At 46.8% G+C, this 23,922-nt stretch overlaps 2 protein-coding genes across 8 annotated transcripts in view; both read right to left on the bottom strand.

The window, feature by feature from the left end:
- Positions 1–2,350: 2,350 nt before the first annotated feature.
- On the bottom strand, positions 2,351–23,257 carry LOC102266153 (guanine nucleotide-binding protein G(s) subunit alpha isoforms short). Of its 5 annotated transcripts, none has more exons than XM_070381487.1 (13): positions 23,200–23,257; positions 16,968–17,040; positions 13,952–13,996; positions 9,499–9,556; positions 9,293–9,412; positions 7,430–7,527; positions 4,270–4,324; positions 4,065–4,138; positions 3,886–3,944; positions 3,657–3,777; positions 3,370–3,500; positions 3,087–3,154; positions 2,351–2,862 (listed from the first exon to the last, which is right to left on the bottom strand). In XM_070381487.1, the coding sequence occupies exons 2-13, from the start codon at positions 17,000–17,002 to the stop codon at positions 2,716–2,718; spliced, it is 1,011 nt and encodes a 336-aa protein (XP_070237588.1). In that variant the 5' UTR covers positions 17,003–17,040; positions 23,200–23,257; the 3' UTR covers positions 2,351–2,715. The 5 variants fall into 5 exon arrangements, with proteins under 5 accessions (XP_070237588.1, XP_070237583.1, XP_070237584.1 ...); XM_070381482.1 differs by lacking the exon at positions 23,200–23,257 and adding an exon at positions 20,707–21,083; XM_070381483.1 differs by lacking the exon at positions 23,200–23,257 and adding an exon at positions 20,707–21,082 and having other exon boundaries at positions 9,499–9,553.
- LOC102286123 (neuroendocrine secretory protein 55) overlaps positions 9,499–23,922 on the bottom strand; it is a 60,351-nt gene continuing 45,927 nt past the window's right edge. Inside the window, exons 2-3 of one of the 3 annotated variants that reach the window (XR_011466544.1) lie at positions 16,968–17,040; positions 9,499–9,556 (exon numbers count right to left, since the gene is read on the bottom strand). The gene's annotated coding sequence lies outside the window, so the exon portion shown is untranslated. Of the gene's footprint in view, positions 9,557–12,245; positions 13,020–13,951; positions 13,997–16,967; positions 17,041–23,922 lie in introns of those variants that run through there. The other 2 variants (XR_011466546.1, XR_011466545.1) reach the window with 2 other exon arrangements.

Below are 23,922 nucleotides of genomic sequence, written 5' to 3' on the forward strand. Positions count from 1 at the left end.
ATCTTTAAGGTAGCCATTTTAAAGATATATTTTTATATTTAAATATGTTTTAGACCCACATTGAGTCCATTTGTGTATGGAATGAGGGTAGGGATAGTTATTTGTACCTTTTTAAAAAGTAAAATTGCTTGTTCATATACCTTGCCCATTTTTGTGATTGCTTGCTTATTAATTCTTAGGGGTTCTTTGCTTGTTAGGAAAATTAATCCTTTCTTACGTATTTTTACCCAGTTCCACTCCCACCCCCATTCATATTTGATCTTACGTTTTATACAGCCCTTTCCTACCCCATCCCCGACCCCCACTATACGTTTTTTAAATTTTAGGTCATGCTTAGATGGGCCATAAGATTTCAGTTGTAAAAATCACCATTCTAAAAGTACATGTTTGTATTTAAACATATGTGTTTGACCAACACAGATTTCATTTGTGTATGGGATGATGTAGAGATAATTAGTTATTTGTACTTTTTTAAAAAGTAAAATTGCTTGTTCATGTATCTTGCCCATTTTTGTGATGGCTTATTAAATAAGAGCTCTTTGCTTATTAGGGAAATTAATCCTTTCTTACATATTTTTACCGTTTCCACCCCAACCCCGTTCTTATTTAAGTTTTGTATAGCCATCTCCCACCCCACCTCCCCACCCCCATTTTATATTTTTTTAATCTGAGATCATGCTTAGAGGGGCCTTCCATAAGATTTTAATTGTAAAAATTGCCATTTTAAAAGTACGTTTGTATTTAAACATGTGTTTGACCAACACTGGGTTCATTTGTGTGTGGGATGAGGTAGAGATAGTTATTTGTACCTTTTTTAAAAGTAAAATTGCTTGTTCATGTATCTTGCCCATTTTTATGATGGCTTGCTTATTAATTCTTAAGAGCTCTTTGCTAATTAGGATAATTAATCCTTTCTTACATATTGTTACCCAATTTCCACCCCTACCCCCTCCCTGATCCATATTTTATGTACAGTCCTCTCCCATCTCCCCACCCGCTTTATATTTTGTAAACTTAGGTCACGCTTAGAGAGGTCTTCTATAAACTAAGATTTTAATTGTAAAAATCACCATTTTTTAAATCACCATTTTTTTTAAAGTACATTTTTATATTTAAACATATGTGTTTGACCCACTGAGTTCATCTGTGTATGAGATGAGGTGTAGAGGTAATTAGTTATTTGTACCTTAAAACAGTAAAATTGCTTGTTCATGTACCTTGCCCATTTTTGTGATGGGCTTGCTTATTAATGCTTAAGAGCTCTTTGCCTGTTAGGAAAATGAATCCTTTCTTACTTTTTACCCAGTCCCCACCCCTGCCCCCACTCATATTTAATTTTTTTACAGTCCTCCCCCCATTTAAATTTTTTAAATCTTAGGTCACACTTAGAGAGGCCATCTATAAACCAAGATTTTAATTGTAAAGATAGCCATTTTTAAAGTAACTTTATGTATTTAAACATACATGTTTGCTGCACATTGAGTTCATTTACATGTGGAATGAGATAGGGATCCAGCCTAATTTTCCCCCAAATCACTACACCATTTATTTTTAACTATTTGATAGCTTTGTACCAGGTTTATTCCTTCCCACCCCCTACCTCCCACACCCCTCCCATCATTTTTACTGTTATAATTGACAAATTTTAATATAGTGTGTACAGTGTGATGATTTAATATACATTGTACACTATTTCTTGAGTAAATCCACTTGATTTGAACCTGCATTACTAAATTACTCCCACCCAATTGAGATGCTGGATGGACAGAGAGCTGAAAAGCAGACACCTATTTTGGGGAGAGTAGGTAAGTAGACACACCATGAGATAGTATATAAAGGTATAAATTGGTAGAATACTTGGATAGGGCAGCAATGATCAAAGTACAGAATTTTTTGATGGACCTTAGTGGTTTTCTTCAGGGCATGGGTTTGGGAGGAGGACAGGGTGAACATTTGATATTGTCTGAAAACCATTTTCAGAAACCCAAGATTAGGTCAACAAAAAGTATGGCAAGATTTTACACCCACTTATAACCTTGGGGCCTTGTCACCTAAATACAGGGGCCTCCTAACTTTTGATGTAGTCCAAACCCTGAACATGGGGTTGCGAAGAGTCGGACGTGATTGAGCGACTTCACTTTCACTTTTCCCTTTCATGCATTGGAGAAGGAAATGGCAACCCACTCCAGTGTTCTTGCCTGGAGAATCCCAGGGACGGGGGAGCCTGGTAGGCTGCTGTCTATGGGGTCGCACAGAGTCAGACACGACTGAAGTGACTTAGCAGTAGCAGCAAACCCTGAACAGTGTGTGTGTGTGCTTGAAACCGCAAATAATTCACAGGAGTCACATCTTTGCTCACATTTAATTTTTATTTTGATTTTTTTAATGCTGCACAACACGATATTTATTTCATTTGTTTCATTTATTTCATTTATTTATTTCTGTTTGCTGCTATTATTGTAGTTACTTAAAGAGAGAAGGGAACATTTGTGGCCTTTTTTTCTTAATCTTAATCTATAGGCCGCCTTAAGCTTTCTAAATTTGGAATATTTAAGCAAGCTGTAAGGTGAAGGGGGTTTCGCAAAATCACTTGAGGGAAAGGAAAGGTTGCTTTGTTAATCATGCCCTATGGTGGGTGATCAACTGCGTGTACAATTATATCTTACTTTTAATTAATTGCGCTTAAGGCCTTAATTAAATCTGGAGGTTCCCTTCTTAGAGCAGCTCATACTGACGGAGGTGCATGCGCTGGATGATGTCACGGCAGTCGTTGAACACACGGCGGATGTTCTCGGTGTCCACAGCGCAGGTGAAGTGAGGGTAGCAGTAGTGGCGCCCGTCTCCACTAGCAGTGCTGATTCTCTGTGGGGACAAAGGAACCGTGGTGAGTGCCCCCTCGCCAGTAACTCACCAGTAGATGTCATCTACCAAGCTCTGCCCACCAGTTATTGACATCATGTTGAAACAATCCCCAACTGAAGGGCCCAAAGGCTAAGAGTCATGCTGGCTATCGGTGAAATAACATGGAGGAACTGGATGGTTTGATCCTCAGATTTAGAATTAAGTAAACAACAGTCTCTACTCACCAGAAATTCATCTCGAATGAAGTACTTGGCCCGGGTCACGCGTGGGTCCTCTCCGGGCTCGGGAGTCGCTGTAAAGAATATAAATATTTTGTTACTTAAGTAACAAGAATGAGATTCCTTTGTTCCCCCTATAGACCCCTTATAGTGTGGTGGTGGTGGCTGGGGAAGCAGAGTTCCATTCTTAGAGATCATTCATTTTTAAAATCAAGAACAGAAATCTTTAACATATGCAAGACCCTGTGGGACCAATGGGCACTAATCAACTGCAGAAGGCCATACGTACCATCCTCAGGAGTAGTGTAGCGAGCAAATTCTGGAAAGTAGTCCTCAATCTTCGATTTTCCAGCAAGGACTTTCTCAGCCAGCAGATCTTGCTTGTTGAGGAACAGAATCACAGAGATGGTGCGCAGCCATCTAAGAAAGAGGGAAGCGGGTTTATTGCCCAGGAAGAGATTATTCTTTTTGCAAGTAGTTTGAGATGCTTGTACAAGAACTTGTACAAGATTCTTTTCTATTGACCTTGACATCAGTAGGGAGGAGATGGAGGTGGGCGGCGGGCACTGCACAAACCTGTTATTCCAGATGCTCTTGAAGAGGTTCAGAGCCTCCTGCAGGCGGTTGGTCTGGTTGTCCTCCCGAATGACCATGTTGTAGCTGCTGCTGGCAACCACGAAGATGATGGCAGTCACATCTTCAGCACAATAAAGCAAACATAACACATGTTAGCAGAGAAAGTGATCCTTAACAATTAGAAAAGCAAACTGTCCTTAGAGAGCAGAGAAGCCCATGGCTTCCGTACCATTGAAGCATTGGATCCATTTGCGGCGTTCATCGCGCTGGCCGCCCACGTCAAACATGCTGCAGGAGAGAAATGATACCTGGTCACTCCAAGGGCCAACACTGGTCCACCGCTCTCCCTACCAGAGGGAATGTCAAGATATCTTTTTTTTTTTTTTTTAAAGGGAACCGTTTACTTACTGGAAGTTGACTTTGTCCACCTGGAACTTGGTCTCAAAGATTCCAGAAGTCAGGACACGGCAGCGGAGCAGATCCTAAAACAGAATCTTGGGTCAAGGGATCTCACCGAAACCAACTAAAACTCATTTATAATTGCCAATCTGGAGTTGCCAATTAGTTGGGACAGAGGGCTCCGAGTCCTCTGCTTGTGAGAACGTGTGCATACCTGGTCGCTGGGCACGTAGTCATCCTGCTTGATGACATCAATCTTGTCCAGGAAGCTGGGAGGAAAAGATGCACCAGGGTGACCACGTGCTTATGCCACTCTGCCCACCCACTATCCCTGCCTCTCTGCAAAGACCAGCTGATGGAAATGACCACCCCACAGTTACATGGCATTAAGTCAGTGGGAATTTTCTGCGTTCATTAAGCTTATGATTCCAAGCTTATGCTTTAGAGAGGTTAAAGCAAAGAGAATACAAGATAAATGTACTTGGCTGAGCAGTAGTAGGTCTAGGAATCCAGAACTAGGAGTGGGCTCTCCTGGCCTTGTTTTAATTTTAAAAGGCTGGTTCTGTGCAGATCAATCAGCTGATTGATTTTGTGCCATTTGATAATGACTGAGTTAAATTCAAATTGTTTGGCTTTGATTAAAATGGCAAGTAGGATGAAAATTGTACCCTTCCTGTCATGCAGAGTTTTAAAAAATGGAAAAAAAAAAAATGGCACATTTAAGAGCAGCAAGGATTTTTTTCCCTCCCAAGAGACTAATGAAAATGAGATTGTCTGAGTTACTCAGAAAGGGTATCCCTTCCTTCTACTTTTAAGAAGGGGCCGGGCCCTTACCACACTGAACAGGAAACAGACACAACGTTCCCTTCCGTTCTACTTCGTCTATGAAATAGCACAGTCCAGATATTAAACTTTAGCGTTTTCAAAAACCCTCAGAGCCACCCAGGTTAGGGGCCCTTATTCAGGCTGGGAGCCTGCACAGTGGAGGGGTGGAGATCTTAGGGGCCATCCTTAACGATGAGAAAGCTTTATAGGGGAAAAGCAGTGTTTTATACCTCCCTTTCCACAGCTATACACTGTCCCCAAAGCAAAAAGTACCTTGCTTGTGTTGCCAGACTAGATAACACTGTTAGGAAAATAACTTTTAAAACACTAATTACTGTGTTAATGTTAAAACCAGCTTTTTTCTTTTTCCTCCTTGGGGGGAGGGGTCTGGAATTATTTTAAAGTGGGCTAATCAGAGAAGAAAAATCACAAAGAAAAGTCTATTTAAAGAAATTCTGTACCTTTTTTTTTTCTTCTTTCCTCCTTCCTTTTTACCAGTTTAAAGTTAGTCTGGCTTAGAGGATATACTAACTTGCCCAATCAGTCTTACATTACAGTACCAGTCCAGAAATAGCTCCCCAGCCGCCCTGGCCTCCAGCATGTTGCCATGGCAACAGAACCACAGTTCTAAAAATAGATCATCAGCACCAAATCTTGTGAGAGAGACATCTGGAGTGGGGCCAGCCAAACCCGGGCTCAACAAATAAAAACAGGCACCTTAAGAAATGGGCAAGATAGCAGTAGATCAACTTTTTAACATAAAGGCAGTGAAACCAGACACACACTGGTCACTGCAGGGCAGAGCTGCTTTCCAAGCATCGGGCTGGGGAAGACATTTTATAAAAGTTGAGCTGTGTTCTCTTTTTCTTAGAGTTGCCTTAAAACTTTCCATAAACTGCAAATGTTGCCTTTTTCAGATAAAGTTGCAGGAGTAATTGAGTGTTGCTTTAAAAAACAATAACAACAAAAAAAAACTTTTAAATGGTGTGAGATTAAAAAAAAAAAAAGCTGGCTAAACTGTTAATTAATGAAGTTGTTACACCCTCCCCCCTCCCAGAGCACTCCAAACTGGGGTGGTTAAATCCTTCTAATCTTGTACCTGTACTTCTGACTTGGATCCAAACTACAAAAGGCAAACAATTCCAGGATTTCCATTTGTTTTGCCTTACTATAATTAGCACTTCCAGCTTTAAGCACAAACTTTTGAGAAAATCAGAGACTTTGTTGAAGAGGGGGGTGGGGGTTGGGGGGGGGGCGGTCACAGAGACTGGCCAAGATGGACTTTTTTTTTCTTACTTGTTGAAAAAATATACAGATTTGCTTGTATATGAAATCACAAAACAGCTATATGTGTGACAATTGAAAATAATCAAATGCACTTCCAATGGGAAAGCAGGGTCAGGGAGAGAGAAATTAATAGGCTTCACAGCCCCTAACATAAGCTCTTGTGATGTGTAGATACAAGAATCTGGGGCCCTTGCTTTGTGTTTGCAGTTGGAGTGCTGTCACCTCTTCCTCACTCCTGTTTATTCAAGTGGTTTTCATAAGTTCCTCAGGCGTGGGGCTCCTAAGTAATGCAATTTTAGCTTTTTGTGAGCCAGCCGGGTACCATGTTCCTGGTTACTTAATATTTTCAATAGCAAAATTGTGTGTTTCAGTTACTTACATAAGAGAGGCTGAAACATCACAAATATCTCTTGCCCTTCCCCCAGTCATAAAAGACAATCCAACTTGAGAATATATGATAACTGAGACCGCTGAGTACATTTGTGCAACATCAGCAAACAAACGATACCTTTAAAATATCTTTTATGGCTCTGAACATCACATATTTGCTATATTATGTACAGGATAAGGAAGGTCATAAACTATTTAAAAGGCAACTTTCCAGCTGTGTTTATCACATCCACTGGAAGAGAGCCCATGAAGGGACACAGCAAGGACCCCATGGGGGGAGCATCCTCAAATTAAGCCCAGTGTGAATGAATCAATAAGGATAGGAAATGGAATTCAACACAATACCCAACTCTAGATGAACTAGACACACTGGACTCTGGCAGCTACTACAGTCACGTCCCTGATAGAGGAAACAGCAAAGCAACGGACTGGCCATGAAGGAAGGGGGAGGCACATTTTTGCCACACTGTTCCTCTTTGTCATGTTTTAAATTACAGCAATAAAATATAATACTTCTACCTTATCCAAAGTGTGAAAGCTGTCCTATCTCCCCACATGCTTGGAGGTCAATTCAATTAATTACTTCAAGGTAATTAATTATGAACATCACTTTACTGCAGGTAATTATCATTTGCTCTACCAGGCATTACCTGTTTGTATAAAAATAATGTCACTGCACTAAAAAGTGCAATTAAGGGCTTTATAAAACCAGTGAATCAGACTAGAACTTTCAAACTGCAGGTGGGAACAACTGGCTGGCTTCTCTGAAAAGAAGTAACTTGAGCAGTGTGAGTTGTGGTTTTTAGGATGTTCTCTATGTGTTTTTGTGTGTGTGCACGATATGCACGCTGCTGTGGAGACCGTGTACTTACTACTGGGCGCAGTCAATCAGCTGGTACTCGTTGGAGCGCTCATAGCAGGCACGCACCCCTTCATCCTCCCAGAGAGCCTTGGCATGCTCGTAGAATTCCTGGAAGTGAACAAGAGAGGGAATGTTTAGACACGGGGGCTGCTCCCAGTGAGACCAGAGTTCACCCTGCCACCAACCCTGGGTGCAATTATTCCCTGTTTCGAGGCAAACTAAGGAGTGAGTGTTCATAAAGAACTTCAACGTGCTACACATACTTGGAAATTGAGACCAGCTGATCTCTTATTGTGGATTACTGGTCTTGGGTAGTTTTCATCCTATACTTTTTGGGAATGGGATGAAGGGCCAAACTAAACTACTGAATAAGTTTCTTTCTTCACCCAATTGCTTACCTAGGAGGAATACAAGCTAATTAGGAGACTTTGCCAATAAATGATTTGATGTCATGGAGATAAGACGTCTCATTTATGAAGATGTGGTGAGACCGCAATTTTCCTTCCAGGAAAATGCAAATTTTAGCAAAAATATTATAATTGGGAGCCGTTGGCAAATCTGACCTTGTCAGTCAATGCCTATCAATCAAAGGAGCAAATGACCTCTGCCTGGTTTTAAAACTGCAATAGGTCACAGTTCATATGTCATTTGAGTAAAAACATTTTTAATTATATGGGGGCAATCTCCCCTTACAAGGGAAGAAAAGGTTTTTCTGCAATGTGAATGCAGCAAGAAAAGGGTCAAAAGCTAAATGGGAGGACCCTTAAGGGTCACCATCGTAGTGCAATTTTAATTCGTTTTTTCTATTAGAGCTACAGAACCACAGAAAAGCCTGTGTTGGGCATTATGTATGCTGTGTTTACTGCTCGACTCTTCTTTTATTTTTTCCTATTTAAGAGAATTTACCTAGCCATACTTATTAATACTGCTTCCTGGATAGGAGAAGTTTGCAGCCAAACCCATTTAAAATATACAAACACAAATTACCCCAAGAAATCCTGACAAAAGGCGACAATAAGTCATTGTTTTTGCTGCAGACGAGTCTTTTCCTTCTGGACCTTATAAACTTGCCCATCTTTCCATTTTGTTTCCTGTTCCCCTCTTATAAACTATTCTTCCCTCACTAAGGGTCAAAACATATATGCTTAGGGCATGGGCAGTTCTCTGTTCCCTAAAAATAGTTCTTTATGGAGCCGACAAATCTGTGCAAAAAGCGTCCTGCACGTCAGCCAGGCAACACAGAAGACAATCCCTGTGTTATGACATTTAGGTGAGGGCCTTTTGTAATTTTTTTTTAAATTAATGAGAAAAGATTTCATTTAGCCCAAGGCAAGGACTGATTTTAGGAAAAATTAATAAAAGTTAAATGGCAAATTGTTTAAAATGAGAATATCTCCCATTTATAAAACTCAGAGCTGGCACTTCATCTCTCATTCCTTGGTATCTCAGAATAGTTTCAATCAGCTAGACGATTAGCATTTCTGTGCCATACTCAACATATAGTACTTTGTCACAAGATGTGTATAAGGGAGTAATTAAGGCTGCCACAAGTCATGACTTTTTCTTCTGTGAAAATTTACAGTCCAGTGCAGTGGGAATGGTGGTATTGAACTGGGATGTTTACTTGTGGAGAGGAGTGAGTCAAGACTTACACACGGGGTGACAGGACTCTGCTCCTCCATCTTGACTAAAGCCCTAATGCTTACTGCTAGCTGTTGCTGTCATTTTAAGAATAAGGATTCTTAATGGGTTAACTGTTTCCTAACAGTGTCAAAGAACTAGGTTTTGCTGGCAGTGTGCAAACTGAGTTTTGTGGCAGAGTAGCGGAGGGGGGTCCCTGGTGGTGTGGGGAGGGGGTGCAGGCTTGGCTTACGGGAGGGAAATCAAAGTCCGGCACGTTCATCACGCTCAGAATGTAATCCACTCTGAACTGGTTCTCTGGGTTGGCCAGCTCCACAGGGGGCACCAGGTTGCTCATGGCGGCCACGATGGTCTGAAAATGATGGAGCAAAGGTCAGGGGGAGAGCGCTGTCTGAAAGGGAGGCTAAAAGAAAGGACAGAAAAGGACCAGGCACGTACTTCAATGGCCTCTTTCAGGTTGTTTTTGATGTCCTGCACTTTGGTGGCCTTCTCACTACAGTGGGATTGAAAAGAAAAAAAAAAATCATATTGCATCACGTTGACTCACAGTGTCGTTTCAACCACGACTTTCCAACTAAAATAGTATTCTGTTCTTGAAGGAGTGGTGGGTTCAGATCTGGGCTGAGGTTGGAGGTTCCCGAATAATGGTGGTTTCAAATGATAACCACCCATTGTGTCCTGAGGACACGCCCAAGTGGGGCAGAACCCCAAGCATCTAGATAAGGATTGTGGCTACTGTACCAGAAGTGTGGACTGGTTATTTGCTATTCAGAGGGGCTTCCACCCTCTTGTGGCCCCCACTGCATGCCAGCACTTCCTAAAAGTTCCTATTGGCCTTTATTAGCATCCCTATTGGAGGGTCAGTTGCTCAGTTGTGTCTGACTCTTTGCGACCCCATGGACTGCAGCACGCCAGGCATCCCTGTCCCGAAGCTTTTGGTGGGGGCGGGGAAGTGTTATTGTAGGGTTAAGGAGGTGGGGAAAGGTCATGGTGTGCCTTGCGGCTTCTTCAGTCACTGGATTAGCATAGGGACCAGCAGTGAATGAAACGAAGGTGGTAGTGTTAATTACAGACTTAAGGGCCCCGTTTTTATTTATTGGAATAGTCACTGTCCCTCGATGCGGCCAGCAGCAGTGGACAATATTTCTAGTTGATGTTAATATACATTGATCCCTCAATGTGAACAGAGTAAAATGGAATTCTGCCACCCCTCCCTGGAAGTCTTTAAGATCTGGGACTTATGGGGGGAAGGGGAGGGAGGCGGTGTGGCCTACGCCCCACAGTTAGGTAGATGTTAGTGCCTTCATCAGTTTTTAATTGATTTTAACTTGCACACCTGGGAGGGCAGGTGTGGTCTGTGTGGAACCAGCCACTTTCAGCGTCCCTGGGGACACAGGTAAAGGCCCTTTGACTCTGGGGAACCCTGTCATTGTGCTTATCCCCGTGTGTCTTCAGACACTGTCCATCATCAAACACAGCCAGGGAAGGTTCTTTGGGGCTGTGTTCTTGCCACAGTATTGCCCAGAGTGGGTCACCTGTGGGCTAGGGGATTGACCACACCCACGACACACATACTGAGTATCAGGTCCTAGGAGGTGACAGTGGTGTCACAAAGATGGAAGGTGCTGTCCTCAGGGGAGGGGACGGAGGGTCCCGGTGACAGAGGCAGGAGGGGGACAGGGCTTATATTTTTCTTGCTGGGGGTTTTTTAAAGAAACCTCTGGAATCCAGTTGTTGATGTATTCACGGGGTTAATTCACCTAGAGTACTGGGATGGAGGTAATTTAAACACGTAGCCCCTCAGGGGCAGGACACGACAGGACATTAGCGTAGAGGACACGCGGGGAGGGGATGTTAACAAGAGCAGCTTAGCCCGGGAGGTCAGTGTGACATGGGGAGGGGGAGGCGGCTCCTGGGCCGGGGGTGGGATGGGGTGGGGTGTGTGGCCATGTGATCACCTGCAAAGCCCCACCCCCTGGAGAACTTGGCCTTTCACCCTTTCAAAATAATCCTTTTGCATATTCGTTTGAGCGGTGGGCCCTCGTTTTCCAAATGATCTCATTTCATCCCTTCCCCAGGGTGCAACTGGCCTCCGAGACCCTGCCCGTCTCGTATCTGAATGGGGGGAGCTAGTTTAGAGGTACTGCCCTCATCAGGGGCTGAAGAGGTGTATGTTTTGCGGGTGCAAGTCTACAGATGGTACCAGGAACCAACCCCCTCATGGCTCTTTAATAAAAGTGCTGCAAGGCGGGAGAACTCCAGGAGAGCTGTGCCACCAACCAGGAGTGGGAGATTTGTGCCCCAAACCCAACTCTTAATGCAACCAGCATCAATATAAAGGGATCTCATCTTGAACCCCTCTGAGAGTTTGGTGAGTTTCTGAAATTCCTAATCGTGTCCCGACTTGGCGCTACGGCCTAAATCAGGTATTTAGATGTTGGAGTTTTAAACGGACTTGTGTTTGTTCCCAAGTTGCACACAGAAATTCAAAGTTAAAACCCCACAGGACAGTCCCATTCCCATTCATTAGAAAGAAGCTCCATTTCCATGGTAATGAGAGCCTTGGAGCTTTGGTTTTAAGGTCCCACAATAGTTAAAATTATTTATGTCTGGGTATTAATGCCCAAATGAGCCCAAAACAAGAGAAAAGTTATTTCCAGGAACCTGGTTCTTTCATTCAGTTTGATATTTTGGTCTAAGTAGTAGTATGGTAATTGGAAAACTTCCAGTCTTAAATACGGATATTCTGAGAATGTGCTCAGTATTCATCTACGTATGTGAATAGGTGTGGGAGTATATCAAGTATAAAACAGCTAAAATAGAAATCTAAAATCTAATTCGGGTGTGTAATACTAAAACAAAAATTCCTCCATTGAAGCAATTACTATGTAGATGGAGATATTATACTGGGGGTTGGCAGGTTTACTGTAATTTTACTATCGCTTAATGAATTTAACATTGATTGTGACATTCTCTGATCAAGTTCTTCGTATGTCTTTGACGTAATGAAAGCCAAAATGTATATCAACTACATACAGAATTCTGATGGATGCAAAGTGGGGGCTGGAAGAACCGTTTGGATTTTGTAACTGCCCCTCCCCTCCAACATGTATAAAGCCTGAGATCAGGGCTGCTTTATATGCTGGGTTCAAATTTTAAGAGATGGTCACCCCCTCCCCCGTGTGTTAGGGGAAGGCTATGTTGTATACTGACTTCTATATCTTTTATCTTTATGCTTTTTTTTTTTTGGTGGGCAGACAGACAAAAGAAGAAAGACAGAAGACAGACGCAAGATACAGGGATTGCTGAGACATGCAGAGAATTTTTATTTATCACATTTGTTAATACTTAAGTTTTACTTGTAGAACAGAGTCACAGATAGAAGAGCAGGCCTAATACTTAAGTTTTACTTGTAGAACAGAGTCACAGATAGAAGAGCAGGCCTAATACTTAAGTTTTACTTGTAGAACAGAGTCACAGATAGAAGAGCAGGCCTAATACTTAAGTTTTACTTGTAGAACAGAGTCACAGATAGAAGAGCAGGCCGTTAGTAGGTATTAGTAGGATTCAGTCAGGGATCTAGCATAGCATCTAGGAAGTATACAGGAGGTGGTTCAATAGGGAAGTGGGTTCAATAGAGAGGGGTCATAGCTCTCAAATGCCAACTTTTGGTACAGTAAGCTGTCAATCACTGTTTATGTAGATGCTTTGGGTGGTTGATACACTACATATTTGTCAATTAGGGTTACTTTTTTTGTTGCTTTTTGTTTGTTTTTTAATTTTTTTTTTTTTTTCAGTTATCTTTAGAGGTTAGGTGTTGGGGCCCCATCCCCCCCCCCCCACAACAGAATAGTATTCTTATTAGAAGTTCCTAAGACGGGCAATTCCAGCATGCAAAGTGTGATAGGACATAGCCGGGAAGATGAGAAATTGAAGCCATCATCTAGGGGTTATATAGTCTAAAAAAAACAGATGAACAAACATGTGTCAGTTACTTGGTCCCGACCCCCCAGTCTCCTTTGCCCCTCCCCTCCCGAGCCACAGAAGCTATTTTTGAGGTGCCCTAGGCTAGGTCAGTTGGCTCTTCATGTTCTCAGGACAAAGAGCTGCTCCCTCACTGCATGCTGAATACGAAGAGCAGTGTTTGGAGAGGGTTACCTGGCATGCGTGTATGTATGTGTGCATGAGTGTGATGGGCAGTGCGGATGCAGGAAGTGCAGAAAAAAAATAATTTGATAATGAGTGGAAAAAGATGGAGGCCATCACTAATTTCCTATCCACTGGATAAAATGACAGTTTTAAAAAGACCAGAGACTTTTCCAGATCATTCTCAACAATGACCTCCCTCCTCCTCAAGGTGCCAAGTATTTATCTCCCCCCGCCCAATTAAGGACGGTGCGGCACCACGTATTTTAATAGAGGTAAAAAAGATTTTTTTTTTTCCCCCAAAGAGGTCTGAAATTTTAACATCAGACCAGCCACACGGTAGACAGAATTTAGCAGGTTTAAAAACAAGTAGACAGTTTTTAAAACAAGTAGCCAATTCAAATGGAGAGCTGGGGGTGGGGGATAGAAACCATCAATTTTTGAAATCCTAAACTGACCGTCTTAATGCTGAAATCTATAGCTTTCCCCCAGCTGGATCTAATTATACTTTAAGGATGGCCAAAAAAACAAAAACAAAAAAAAAACCACCCTGTTTTGCACTTCACTTGCTCTAAAATGACAAGAAATTGTGTTGTTTTGCAGATGTATATACCAAGATGGCTGATGGCCCTTAAATGATTTTGGTTTTCTTCCCGGGTCTCTGTGTCCTGTTTCCCAGTATGAGCTTTGTGTGTGTCAGGTGTGTGTGTTAAAAAAAAGTTTTTCTGTTTTTGAATGTTCCTACCCATCGCTGTTGCTCCTTGCAGCCTGCGGGTCCTCTTCGCCGCCCCTTTTAAAGAGAGATTGAAAGCTCACCTAATCTGCAAGGCACCGCAATTTCACAAAAACCCCACACAGCCTCCCTACATTCCTACACAAACGGCCGCCATCCTCCCGTTAATTCTTAGGTCGCCTTCCTGGCTAAATTGGCACCTCTACTGAGACTGCAGGCCATGGAGGGAAGAATTCCACACCTTCACTGCAGCATTAGCAGAACCCTCTGGAGACTTCGTCAGGTACAGGAGGGACGGATAATTATTTTCTTGTGCTTTCACTAAATGTACATGCATCAGGGAGCTAACACAGTGATTTATCTCACAGTTCTTTGGAGAATATAGCATCGCGTAAGGCCCCTGATGGTTCCAGACCTCAGTCGCCGTGTTGTACTGAACACACAAAAGGTCCATGATTTTTGGCCCGTGATTTTCTGGTGCGTTATTAATTTCCTCCCTTCTTGGACTTGGGCAGCTACCTATGTTTTTATTTCTATGTAATTGTTCCCCACAAACTGTCATCAATTAAAAGTGTGCCTGGACTGTGAGGCACACAGCAAAAAAAAAAAAAAAAAAAAAAAGATTAAAAGAATAAAACCCACTACCACCAAGCCCCTCCCTCCCCAAACCCAATCTTCGTGATTGGCAGCAACTCCTCCTTAAAGGTGGGAGGGACAGGATGGCTTAAGCTGTCTACCAGGTTTTGTAATTGATTAGCTTATTAGCTCATCCAGTGTTAATGGCACTCCCCCCACCCCCAAATGTAACAGAGTTAGCTAGCATTGAGTTAGGAAAATCCGCATTTGACCTCTGTGTTTGTGAAGGTCAGATTAATATGCCATGGTTACTCTGCAGAGGTACTCGGCACAGCAGTCTGCGGACAGTTAAGGCAAATGTAATAGCTCAGCCCAGTCCTGACAAAGCGCACGTTTACGGAGCAAGGAGGCAGAGACCCTGAGCCACCACACAGAATCCCCTTGGGTGGACGGATGTCCTCACTTGGCAGGGAATTCCTAGTGGAGAAGGAAACCGCCTTTGTTGCAATACCGCAGCGAGGAAAAAGAAAAAAGGAGGCTCATTTGTATGAGATAAAAATAAGGTTTCTAGGCTCACATAAAGAATTCCCCTGTATGTCACTTTCACAGGCTAAATTTAACATCCTCAGAGATTACCTATGGTTTCCTCTACAAACAGGCAAACTGGGAATGTCTCTTCCTCTTTTGGGGGGGGGGAGGAAAAAAAAAAAAAAACCAGAAAAGAGAAGTGCTGGTTTAAATGCCTCGTCTGCATTACAGACAGACTCATTTAGGGGGGAGAAACTTTTCTCTAAAAATTAAAAAAATTTACGGCAATCCACAGAGTAATAAAACTTTAAGTGAATTATTTCAAGGATGTCCTATCTTCTATTGGACCTGAGCTAAGGTAAACAGTGGCTGCTGCATCCTTTTAAAAATGCAGGCCACATCCAGTTTTAATCAAAATATTTATCTAGAGGGTACATGGTCAAATTATTTTTGCTTAACAAGCCTCCTGAAGCAGCGCTCCCCGGAAAGTTGCTGGGGGGAAAATTATGCAAGGTTTTTCTTTAAATTACAAAATCACAGCAAAAAGCCTATTTCAGGCTTTTTGTTTTAATTGAAAGATAACAGTCTCTGGTGGCAGGGCTTTACTGAAAGGTGTGTCAAATTAAGAATTTCAGAATTTGTTTGTGACATGTTAACGTGACTTAATCAACATGTAGTTAGTTGCATACCGTTAACTCATCGGGAGAGCCATTCATAAAACTGGTAAAAGAGCTCATCCCTCTGAATTTTAAACTTAAAAAGCATCCTAAACTAAATGTCCATTTGTATGGATGATGTCATCCTTTTCTCTACCTTCCCCCTCCATGATTATTTGATCTAAGAAATTCTGGAACTTTCCATAAAGAGCTGCCTCCTGCAGTTTTTACTTCTAACAGGTGATAAAATTCATCTGTTTCCCCTTGTGTAGTGCATAGTAGGAGACAGTAACTGGTCTTTATTAGTTCACTGGAGGGAGCAGTTGGTGCATAACTGAATTAAAACTATGCCCCTCTGACTCAGCCTCCCCTTTGGAAACTAAAGGGGAATGCAATTTTAAATTGAACCCAGATTTAAGAAAAAGAATAGGACTGTTAACCAACTAGTTAACTACAAACTAGTGCCTGCAAGTGTTTGTAAGGTTAACTACCCTTACCAGCCCTCCCACCCTCGTGAAAGTAGAAGTGGGTCTGGGGAGACCTATGCCCCTTATTTGCATTCTTCTCCTATAGCTTACATCTTCATATATGCACTCTCTCTTTTCATCTTTATTCTCACTGCGGTATTGTCACATTGTCCTAAAGCAAGATGCCTTGAAGGACTTTTCAAAGGCAAAAGTGCCCCTAGGTCTGGCCAGAAGTACCTAACTCCCAGCCTTTCCATCATTTAAATATCTTTATCTTTTCTTTAGGCAAGATCATCGATTTTTAAAAAGGGCAATGATGATTTGCCCATGGTAATTCCAAGGGGGGGGGATGATGAATTACTAACAAGGGCTGACTCTTTCCACTTTGTTTTATGTGAGAATATTATTGAAACAATGTTTCCCGAATAGTTTAAAACATCCTGCACTGGTGCATTGCGCTGAAATGTGCTGGGGGTGGGGACCAGCTCTGCAGTGGTCAGCGTGGCTAGGCAAAGGGATGGCCAGGGCCGGTGTTAGCCACGTTGGAGACCCACTGCACCAAAACCTACCGCAGACCTGTCACGGGGCCAATGCAGGGGCTTTATAACTATTACTGTTTGTTGCTGCACCAAAGAGTAAAAAAGGAGGAAAACAGCCCCTAAAGAGCTCTTTCCTGATATGTAGGCTGAAAATATTAAGTGGACATTGGCTGCCCAGCCCCTAAAAGCTACCTAAACTTCCTAAAGGTTAGTATAAAATGTGGTACTCTGACCGTGCCCTTGGTACAGATTTGACACTTACTCTCCATTAAACCCATTAACATGCAGGATCCTCATTTGCTTCACAATGGTGCTTTTACCAGATTCTCCAGCACCTAGAAAATGAAAGTAAGTCTCAGGTTAAGAAAGAGACATTTTACACACTTTGGGCAAGGAGGAGAGAGAGGGGGGGAGAGAGAGAGAGAGAGAGAGAGACACTACTGCTGTTTTCTCCATAGAAGCAACACGCAAAACACAAGCAAAATACGAGACGTGCAAATTTCCTTGACATTTCGACGCAGAAAAAATGAAATAAACATCCAACTTTGTGTGTACCTGCAGTATTTCACCATCAGAACAACAAACAAGAATTAAAGGTTTTGGTTTGTTTAGGTGTTTTCTTTTAGTTGTTTTAAAATTTGTGGGGTGGGCACAGAGAGAATGATGCAATTTTGTCATGGTGGGGAGAGGTAGGAAAATTAGTTATAACTATGAAACTGGATCTTTGAACTACGAGCATTCACTGGTAAAAACGTACACCTTAATGTATATGGGCACATTAATTCATTGTTTGTCAGCTGTTTCGTGGTTAAAATACCCCAGGGTTCACAGACAATGCCCAGACCCCTGTGGTGCCCCCAGATCTAAACTGACGCAGCAGCTCTCCAACATTTTCTTAAAGTAGCTGTTTTGTCTGCAGGGTTCTTGTCCCCTGGGCTACTTAAAAATCACCCCCTTAGCCCCACAATATGCGGTTTGATCCACTTCTCCACACCCCTCCCCCCTTTTACTGCAAACTTTATTTTTCTAAGGTAAACTCTCTCTGGATATAACCACCATTTGGGGGTGGGGGCGGGGAGAGATGAAAGACCATCGATTTGCTGTCTTCTTGAAAAATATTTAAATACAGTGCTTGAGGACAACCCTATTAATAACATGTTAAAAAGGACAAGACTTTAATCATAAGGGAAAATATTCCTGAAAACGACTGAATTTTCTATGATTCCAAGCCCTTCACGACTAACAGAGCTAGAAAAAGGGCGTATGCCCCATTTGAAATCACCTTAAATTTGTAAAAACATGTTTTATGGAAAAAACATAGTTCCACCAAGCTAGGAGGAGGATTGCTAGTTTCTCGGACTCTGTAAATGGATCCTCTCTCCAACAAATAATCCTGAGTGGACAATTTTTGTCCCCCTCCCACACAAACCTATTTGGTTTTTTAGCCCCTCTTCACTTTTTATTGTTTTGTTTTACTGCCCAGAGAGCCAAGCATTCCTCCTTCTCTTGCCTTTTCACAAGGCTGTAATCAATATCTGTAAAAAGTTAAAATTAGTTTCCACAGAAACATTGATTTCAAAGCAAACATTCTATCTTAATGAGCCTAACTCTCACAAATTAAAATATTAATGGTACATAATATTAATCAGAATCTCCAATATTCTTCTTTTGTGTTAAAATTCGTAGCACCTCTCTTTTACATGCACACAGAGGTCCGTGCCTCAGTTTCCACATTTAGGAAATCAGAGAAACTAAAAACTACTGCAAGATCTTTTGTGGCTCTGTAATTCAAATTTTATTCCATTAAATTAAAAAAGATGATCCTCTTTTATGAAAAAGGGCATCATCATGTTTCCTCTTTTTTTGGGTAAGGGGCATCACTCGGTGAGAATCACCATTTAAAGATGTAAAACGCATGGCACTGACCCGGGCTGCAGAGCCCCACGCCAGAGGCTTTCTATGATAATAGGACTAGGACACCTGGGGCAGGTTAGCTGAGTGATGCCAGGTGCATTCAGAGTCATCAGTCTCAAATTAAAGGGAGACTATGACCACTGTGCAAAGGTGTCAGAAATTTAAGGTACCATTCGCATCACACTTGTTTTAAATTATTCAGATAGCAAGAGTGTTCCTGGGGAAGATTCTAGACTTTTCTAGGCTTATACTTTGAAATCAAATTATCAAATTATACGCAATTAATATTCACACACCATAATTCCACTTTTAGAAGTTTTTGACAACAGCTCAACATATGTACCATTTAATTACTGTAATTGCAAATGCATAAACACCAAAGAGACTTATTTTCACTTAATTTTCTGCTTTACATAAATCTGAACCCAGGAGAACAAAGACATGACCCGTCCCCCAAAAGCAAAGGAGACACCACCACAACGGAAAAACAGCCCTTTACATTTTATTCTTTATAATCAAGCTGTTTTGTTGATACGTGACCCTGAACTAGGTCTTAACCTAGCAAATTCACTCAGATAGCCAAATTACTAAGGAAATGGAAAACTTCCATACTAATTAATGCTTGTGTAATTCTTCTGGTCATTTCAACAATTTCTTTTATGCTTCTTTTATTTATTTTTCCAAATCAGCACCTTTAAGAAAAATGGGGGAAAGGCCATCTCCTTAGAGTTAACAGCCCACCCCCACGCTTTTTTTTTTTTGCCAAAGAGGAAAAACCGCAATCAAAAGAGAAAACCCAAAACCAACCAACCAAATGTCACTTGACAAACAACTAATTCATGTATTCTCCTCTCCTTCCACCTGGAAAAAAAGTCTTTTCCTTCAAGTGCGCTGGATTCCCCCCCCACACCTTGAAAAGGACAAAAAAAAAAAAAAAAACCACGCCATTTCCAGACCAAGAAGCCATTTACAGACAAATGTCATTTTCCAGTTTTGATTTGTGCATGTCTTTTTTTTTTTCCTTTTTTCACAAAGCGCTCTCAATGTGGCCGACTAACAGGAAAATGTGTGTGCTAATGGTTTATGGGGGGACGCTGCTGCGGGGGGGTGGGCGGCAGCTGCTACAATTAATTCTCTTCTTTGCTTTTCAAAAAGCCTGCATATCTGGAAGGGGAAAAAAAGGTCATACTGTAAAATGACGTGTCATTTGGCTTCACTGGGCACTTCAGCGTACTAACTCCATTTTTTTTTTTTTCGGCCTTATTTTATTCGATTCTCCTTCGCTTCCTTCCACGGCCCGGCCCGGCCCGGGACACGTCTGCTCCGCGCACACAGAGTGTCCTGCCCCAAACGCACCAAGTCGCGCCCAGCGCCCGCCGCGCAGCCTCCTCCCGCCCCCCCCCCCTCGGCTCCGGCGCCACGACTCGCCCGCGCCCCCTCCCCCTCGCTGCACCACCTTTACCACCCGGAGCCCTTCCGAGGGGCTGATGTCACCCGCCCCCCCCGACTCTCCGCGGCCACTTCCCCCGCCGAACCTCCCCTCGACGATGCCCCCTCCGCCACCGCGGCGTTCCCCCCCACCCCGCTGGCTGGCTTTTTCCCTGTCCCTCTCCCGACAAATCACACACCCCACGGAGGCGGGTCCCCCTCCCGTGGCCCGCCACCCCATTTCCTGTCCCCGAAACCCTCTTTTTGTCGCAGTCTCCCGAGCCCTGTGGGACTCCCCCTCCCCCTCCCCAACACGCACCCGAAGCCCCGGCGCCGTGTAGGCCTCGCGGAGAGAGAAAGAGAGAGAGGGGAGGGCGCGGGGAGGACGGGAGAGCGACCGGGAGCGGGCAGACAGGGCAGAGAGCCCCGCGCCCGCGTCGCCACGGCCCCCCGCCCCATTTCAGGCCCCCGCCCGGCCGAATGGCGCCCCGGGGTCCCCCTTCCGGCCTCGCCCCCCGGAGGCTGAGCCCGCGGGCGGGCGGCGGGCTCGGGAGCGCGCGCCCGGGGCGGGGGACGGGCTCGGCGCGCGCGGCCTGCGGGGCGCCCCGAGGGGCCCCCCCGGGCCGGGCCGGGGCCGGCGCCCCCCGCCCCGCCCTTACCCAGCAGCAGCAGACGGTGCGTGGCCCGGTAGACCTGCTTGTCCTTCTGCAGCTGCTTCTCGATCTTCTTGTTGGCCTCGCGCTGCGCCTTCTCCTCGTTGCGCTGGTCCTCGGTCTTGCTGTTTCCGAGACAGCCCATGGCGGCGGCGGCGGCGGGGCCGGGCGCGGGCGGCCTCACGCGGGCCGAGAGGGCCGGGGCAGCGCCGGGCGGGCGGGCGGGCCGGGCGCGGACTCGGCTCCTCGGGGAGGAGCGCGCGGGGAGGGCGGTGTCGCTGTGCCTGAGCGGAGCGCGCAGCTCCCAGCCCCTCGAGCCTGAGCCCAAGGGTCTGATGGCCGCCACGGAGCGAGGCGGACCTTAGACGGAGCTGCGGGCGCTGCTGCCGCCGCTGCCGCCGCCGCCGCTCTTATTGCCTCGGCCGGAGCCCCGCCGCCGCCCCGACCCAGAGCTCCGCGGCGGGCGGGGGGAGGCGGGGGGAGGCGGAGGCGGCGGCGGCGAGGGGGGTGGAAGGAGGAGGAGGAGGAGGGATGAGGAGCGGCCGCGGCGGCGGGGAGGGCGGGAGCTGGCGGAGGGAGGCGCCCCCCCGGGTACCCGGGGAGGGGGGTCCCTCCGCCCGCGTCCGGCCCGGGACGGGACAGGCCCGGGAGACGCCCCCTCGCCCCCCCTGGCTTGGGCCCCAAGCGGGGCCGGCCTCCGGGGGGAGAGGGGGCGTCTCCGAGCCGGTGACGACCCCTCGCACGACGCCAACGCTCCACCCCCCGGGCCGCGTCGCCCTGCGGCCCCCGAGGCCGAGCGCCCCCCTCCCCTCCCGCGGGCGCCGCCGAGGGGCCGGGGTGGGCGGAAGGGGAGGGAGTGCGAGCCAGAGCCCGGACTTAGGAAAATTTTCGAAAAGAAGTGAGAGACATAGAGAGAGCTAGAGAGCAGGGAAGTGTGGAAAAAGCGAGGCGAGCACGAACCAAAGGACAGAGCAACCAAAAAGGAAAATGTGTCCAAACACACATACACAAATACTCAATAAAACTCCACACTACACAGCGATGGTGGTGTCTGGGGGAGGGGGAGGGGGTCCGACTTAGATGAGCCGCTCCTCGCGACCCCGGCGACGGGCGCCAGGGCGGGATCCGAAGGCACCCGAGGCCCCGGAGTGCCCTCGTTCTCTGCGCTTGGCCTTGGCCGGGCCGCCCACGAAGGAGAAGAAGGCGCAGCCCAGGAACATTCGGAAGCAGCAGGTCGCCCCAAAAAAGAAGCCGCAGCCGCGGCCCTCGTCCGGGCTTGGGTGCAGCAGAAAGTCCAGCACCCACGCGGGGTTGCGCACGGAGAAGACCAGGAAGGTCAGCAGCGGCAGGTGGGCGCTCAGCGCGCTCATCTCCAGCCGCCCGGACCCCCACACGGCGCTCCTGAAGCCTCGCAGGGCGTCGATCAAGTCGTCGTAGTCGTCGTCGTCCTCCTCGTCGTCGTAGTCGTCGTCCTCGTCACTCGAGTCCGTGTCCCACTCAATCCAGATCCTACTCGTGGCCCCGGCGCCGGCGCCCACGCCGACCCCGGCGGCGCCCTCCGCGGCGCCCTCGACGGCGGCGGCGGCGCCGGCTGCGGCGGCGACCTCCGGGCCTCGGGCCTCCTCCTGGGCTTCTAGCCCCTTCTTCTTCATCTTCTTCTGCATCTTCTCCAACTTCTTCCTCTCCTTCTCCTTCTTCTTCTCCTCTTTTCTTCTCTTCTCCAGCAGCTTCTTCTCCATCTTCCGCCTCTCTTTTTCGGTTAGCAACTTCTCGCCGGGCGCCTCTTGCTCCGACTTCTTCGGGGGCTTCTCGGCTACCCCTTTCTTCCGCGATGCGCGCTGCTCGGCCAGCGCTGCAGCCACCGCCGCAGCTTCGGCAGCCACCTCGGCCGCAGCCAACGCTGTCTTCCTCTCGCTCTCCAACGCTCGAGCTTTGAGTTTCATGGCCATCTTCAGCATGACGGCTCGGCCACCTCGGGGTGCCTGGCTCTCGCCTGGCCCGGGCGCCCTGTTTGCCCCCGGCCTCGGGCTGGCCGGACCCCGTGCGCCCCGTGTCGGGGGAGTCTGTTGCGATCCCCGCGGCTCTGTCCCGGGGGCCGCGGAGCGCGGCTGCTGGGTTTCGTCCGGGCTGCTGGGCTGGCTGCCTAAGAGTTAGCGCCAAAACGGATGAGCAAACGAAAAAGGGGTGAGAACAAACCAAAAAGCACCCAACAATACGAGAAATCAAAAAGCACCGAGAAATGTCAAACAACTCAAAAAAGAAAAAGTGCACAAGGCGCGATGGCACGAGTTTGCTGTTACCCTCAGGCGCTCCTTGGTTAGGCTCTTGGGCACGCCAATGGAGAAAAGAGAAGAGAAGAGAGAGAATTGGGGGGTGCCCCGAAGGCTCGGGCAGGGCGGTAGCGCCGAGGCGCCCCTGCCCTGTCCCGGCCCGGGTGGCTGTTGCCCCGCGCCGGGCGACTCGCACTTCCGCGGGAGACCACGGTGCCCCCGGACTTACATGTGAGTGAGGTGCACTCACACGCAAGGCAGTGCCTGCCTGCCTGCCTGCCGGCCGCCCGCCGCCGCCCCGTGCCGGGAGGCTTCGCTCCAGCCACGGCGCCGCCGCCCGGAGCCGGAGAGCCAGCTAGCGAGCAGCGCGCCGGGCCGGCCACCTGACGCAGCCCGCTCCGCGGTGCCGACGCGACTGAGCGTGCAGCCGGAGAGCAGCGCTCCTAAGCGGCCCGATGACGCCCCAGCCTCTCTTCAGAGGACGGACCCACCGCGGCGGCCCCTATAAACCGAAGGGGAAGCCGAAAAATCGGCCCGCCGGGGACGTGCCCAAACGGGCTGCCGCGCACCCCGGGGGTGCGGGCGGGTGCGGGGGGCCACACAGGTGTGGGCGCGGGGCGTGGGGGATGCGGCGCTGGGGGGCTTGGGGGCGCCCAAGGCGGTGGGCGCCGGACCCCGCCTCCCAGACCTGCCTCCCAATTTTCGGTGAGTGGTGTAGCCCTAGGCGGCGTGCAAAGTGTGCGACGGCGGCGCTCGCCCGGCTGCGCGCCTCCTTACCTCCCGCTTCCCGGTTAGCGTGCGCGGGGCCGGCCACCCAGCCCTCCCTCCCAGCGGCGCGCACCCGCGGAGGTAGGTGTCGGCACTAATTAATCGCGGCGCGTGATAGGCGATGTGCGGTGTGATATGAGCGCGGAACGAGCATCATCGCCAGGTGAAGACGGCGACGCGAGAG

The sequence above is a fragment of the Bos mutus genome, chromosome 13, assembly GCF_027580195.1.
Source record: "Bos mutus isolate GX-2022 chromosome 13, NWIPB_WYAK_1.1, whole genome shotgun sequence".
In the NCBI taxonomy this organism is placed as follows: Eukaryota; Metazoa; Chordata; class Mammalia; order Artiodactyla; family Bovidae; genus Bos; species Bos mutus.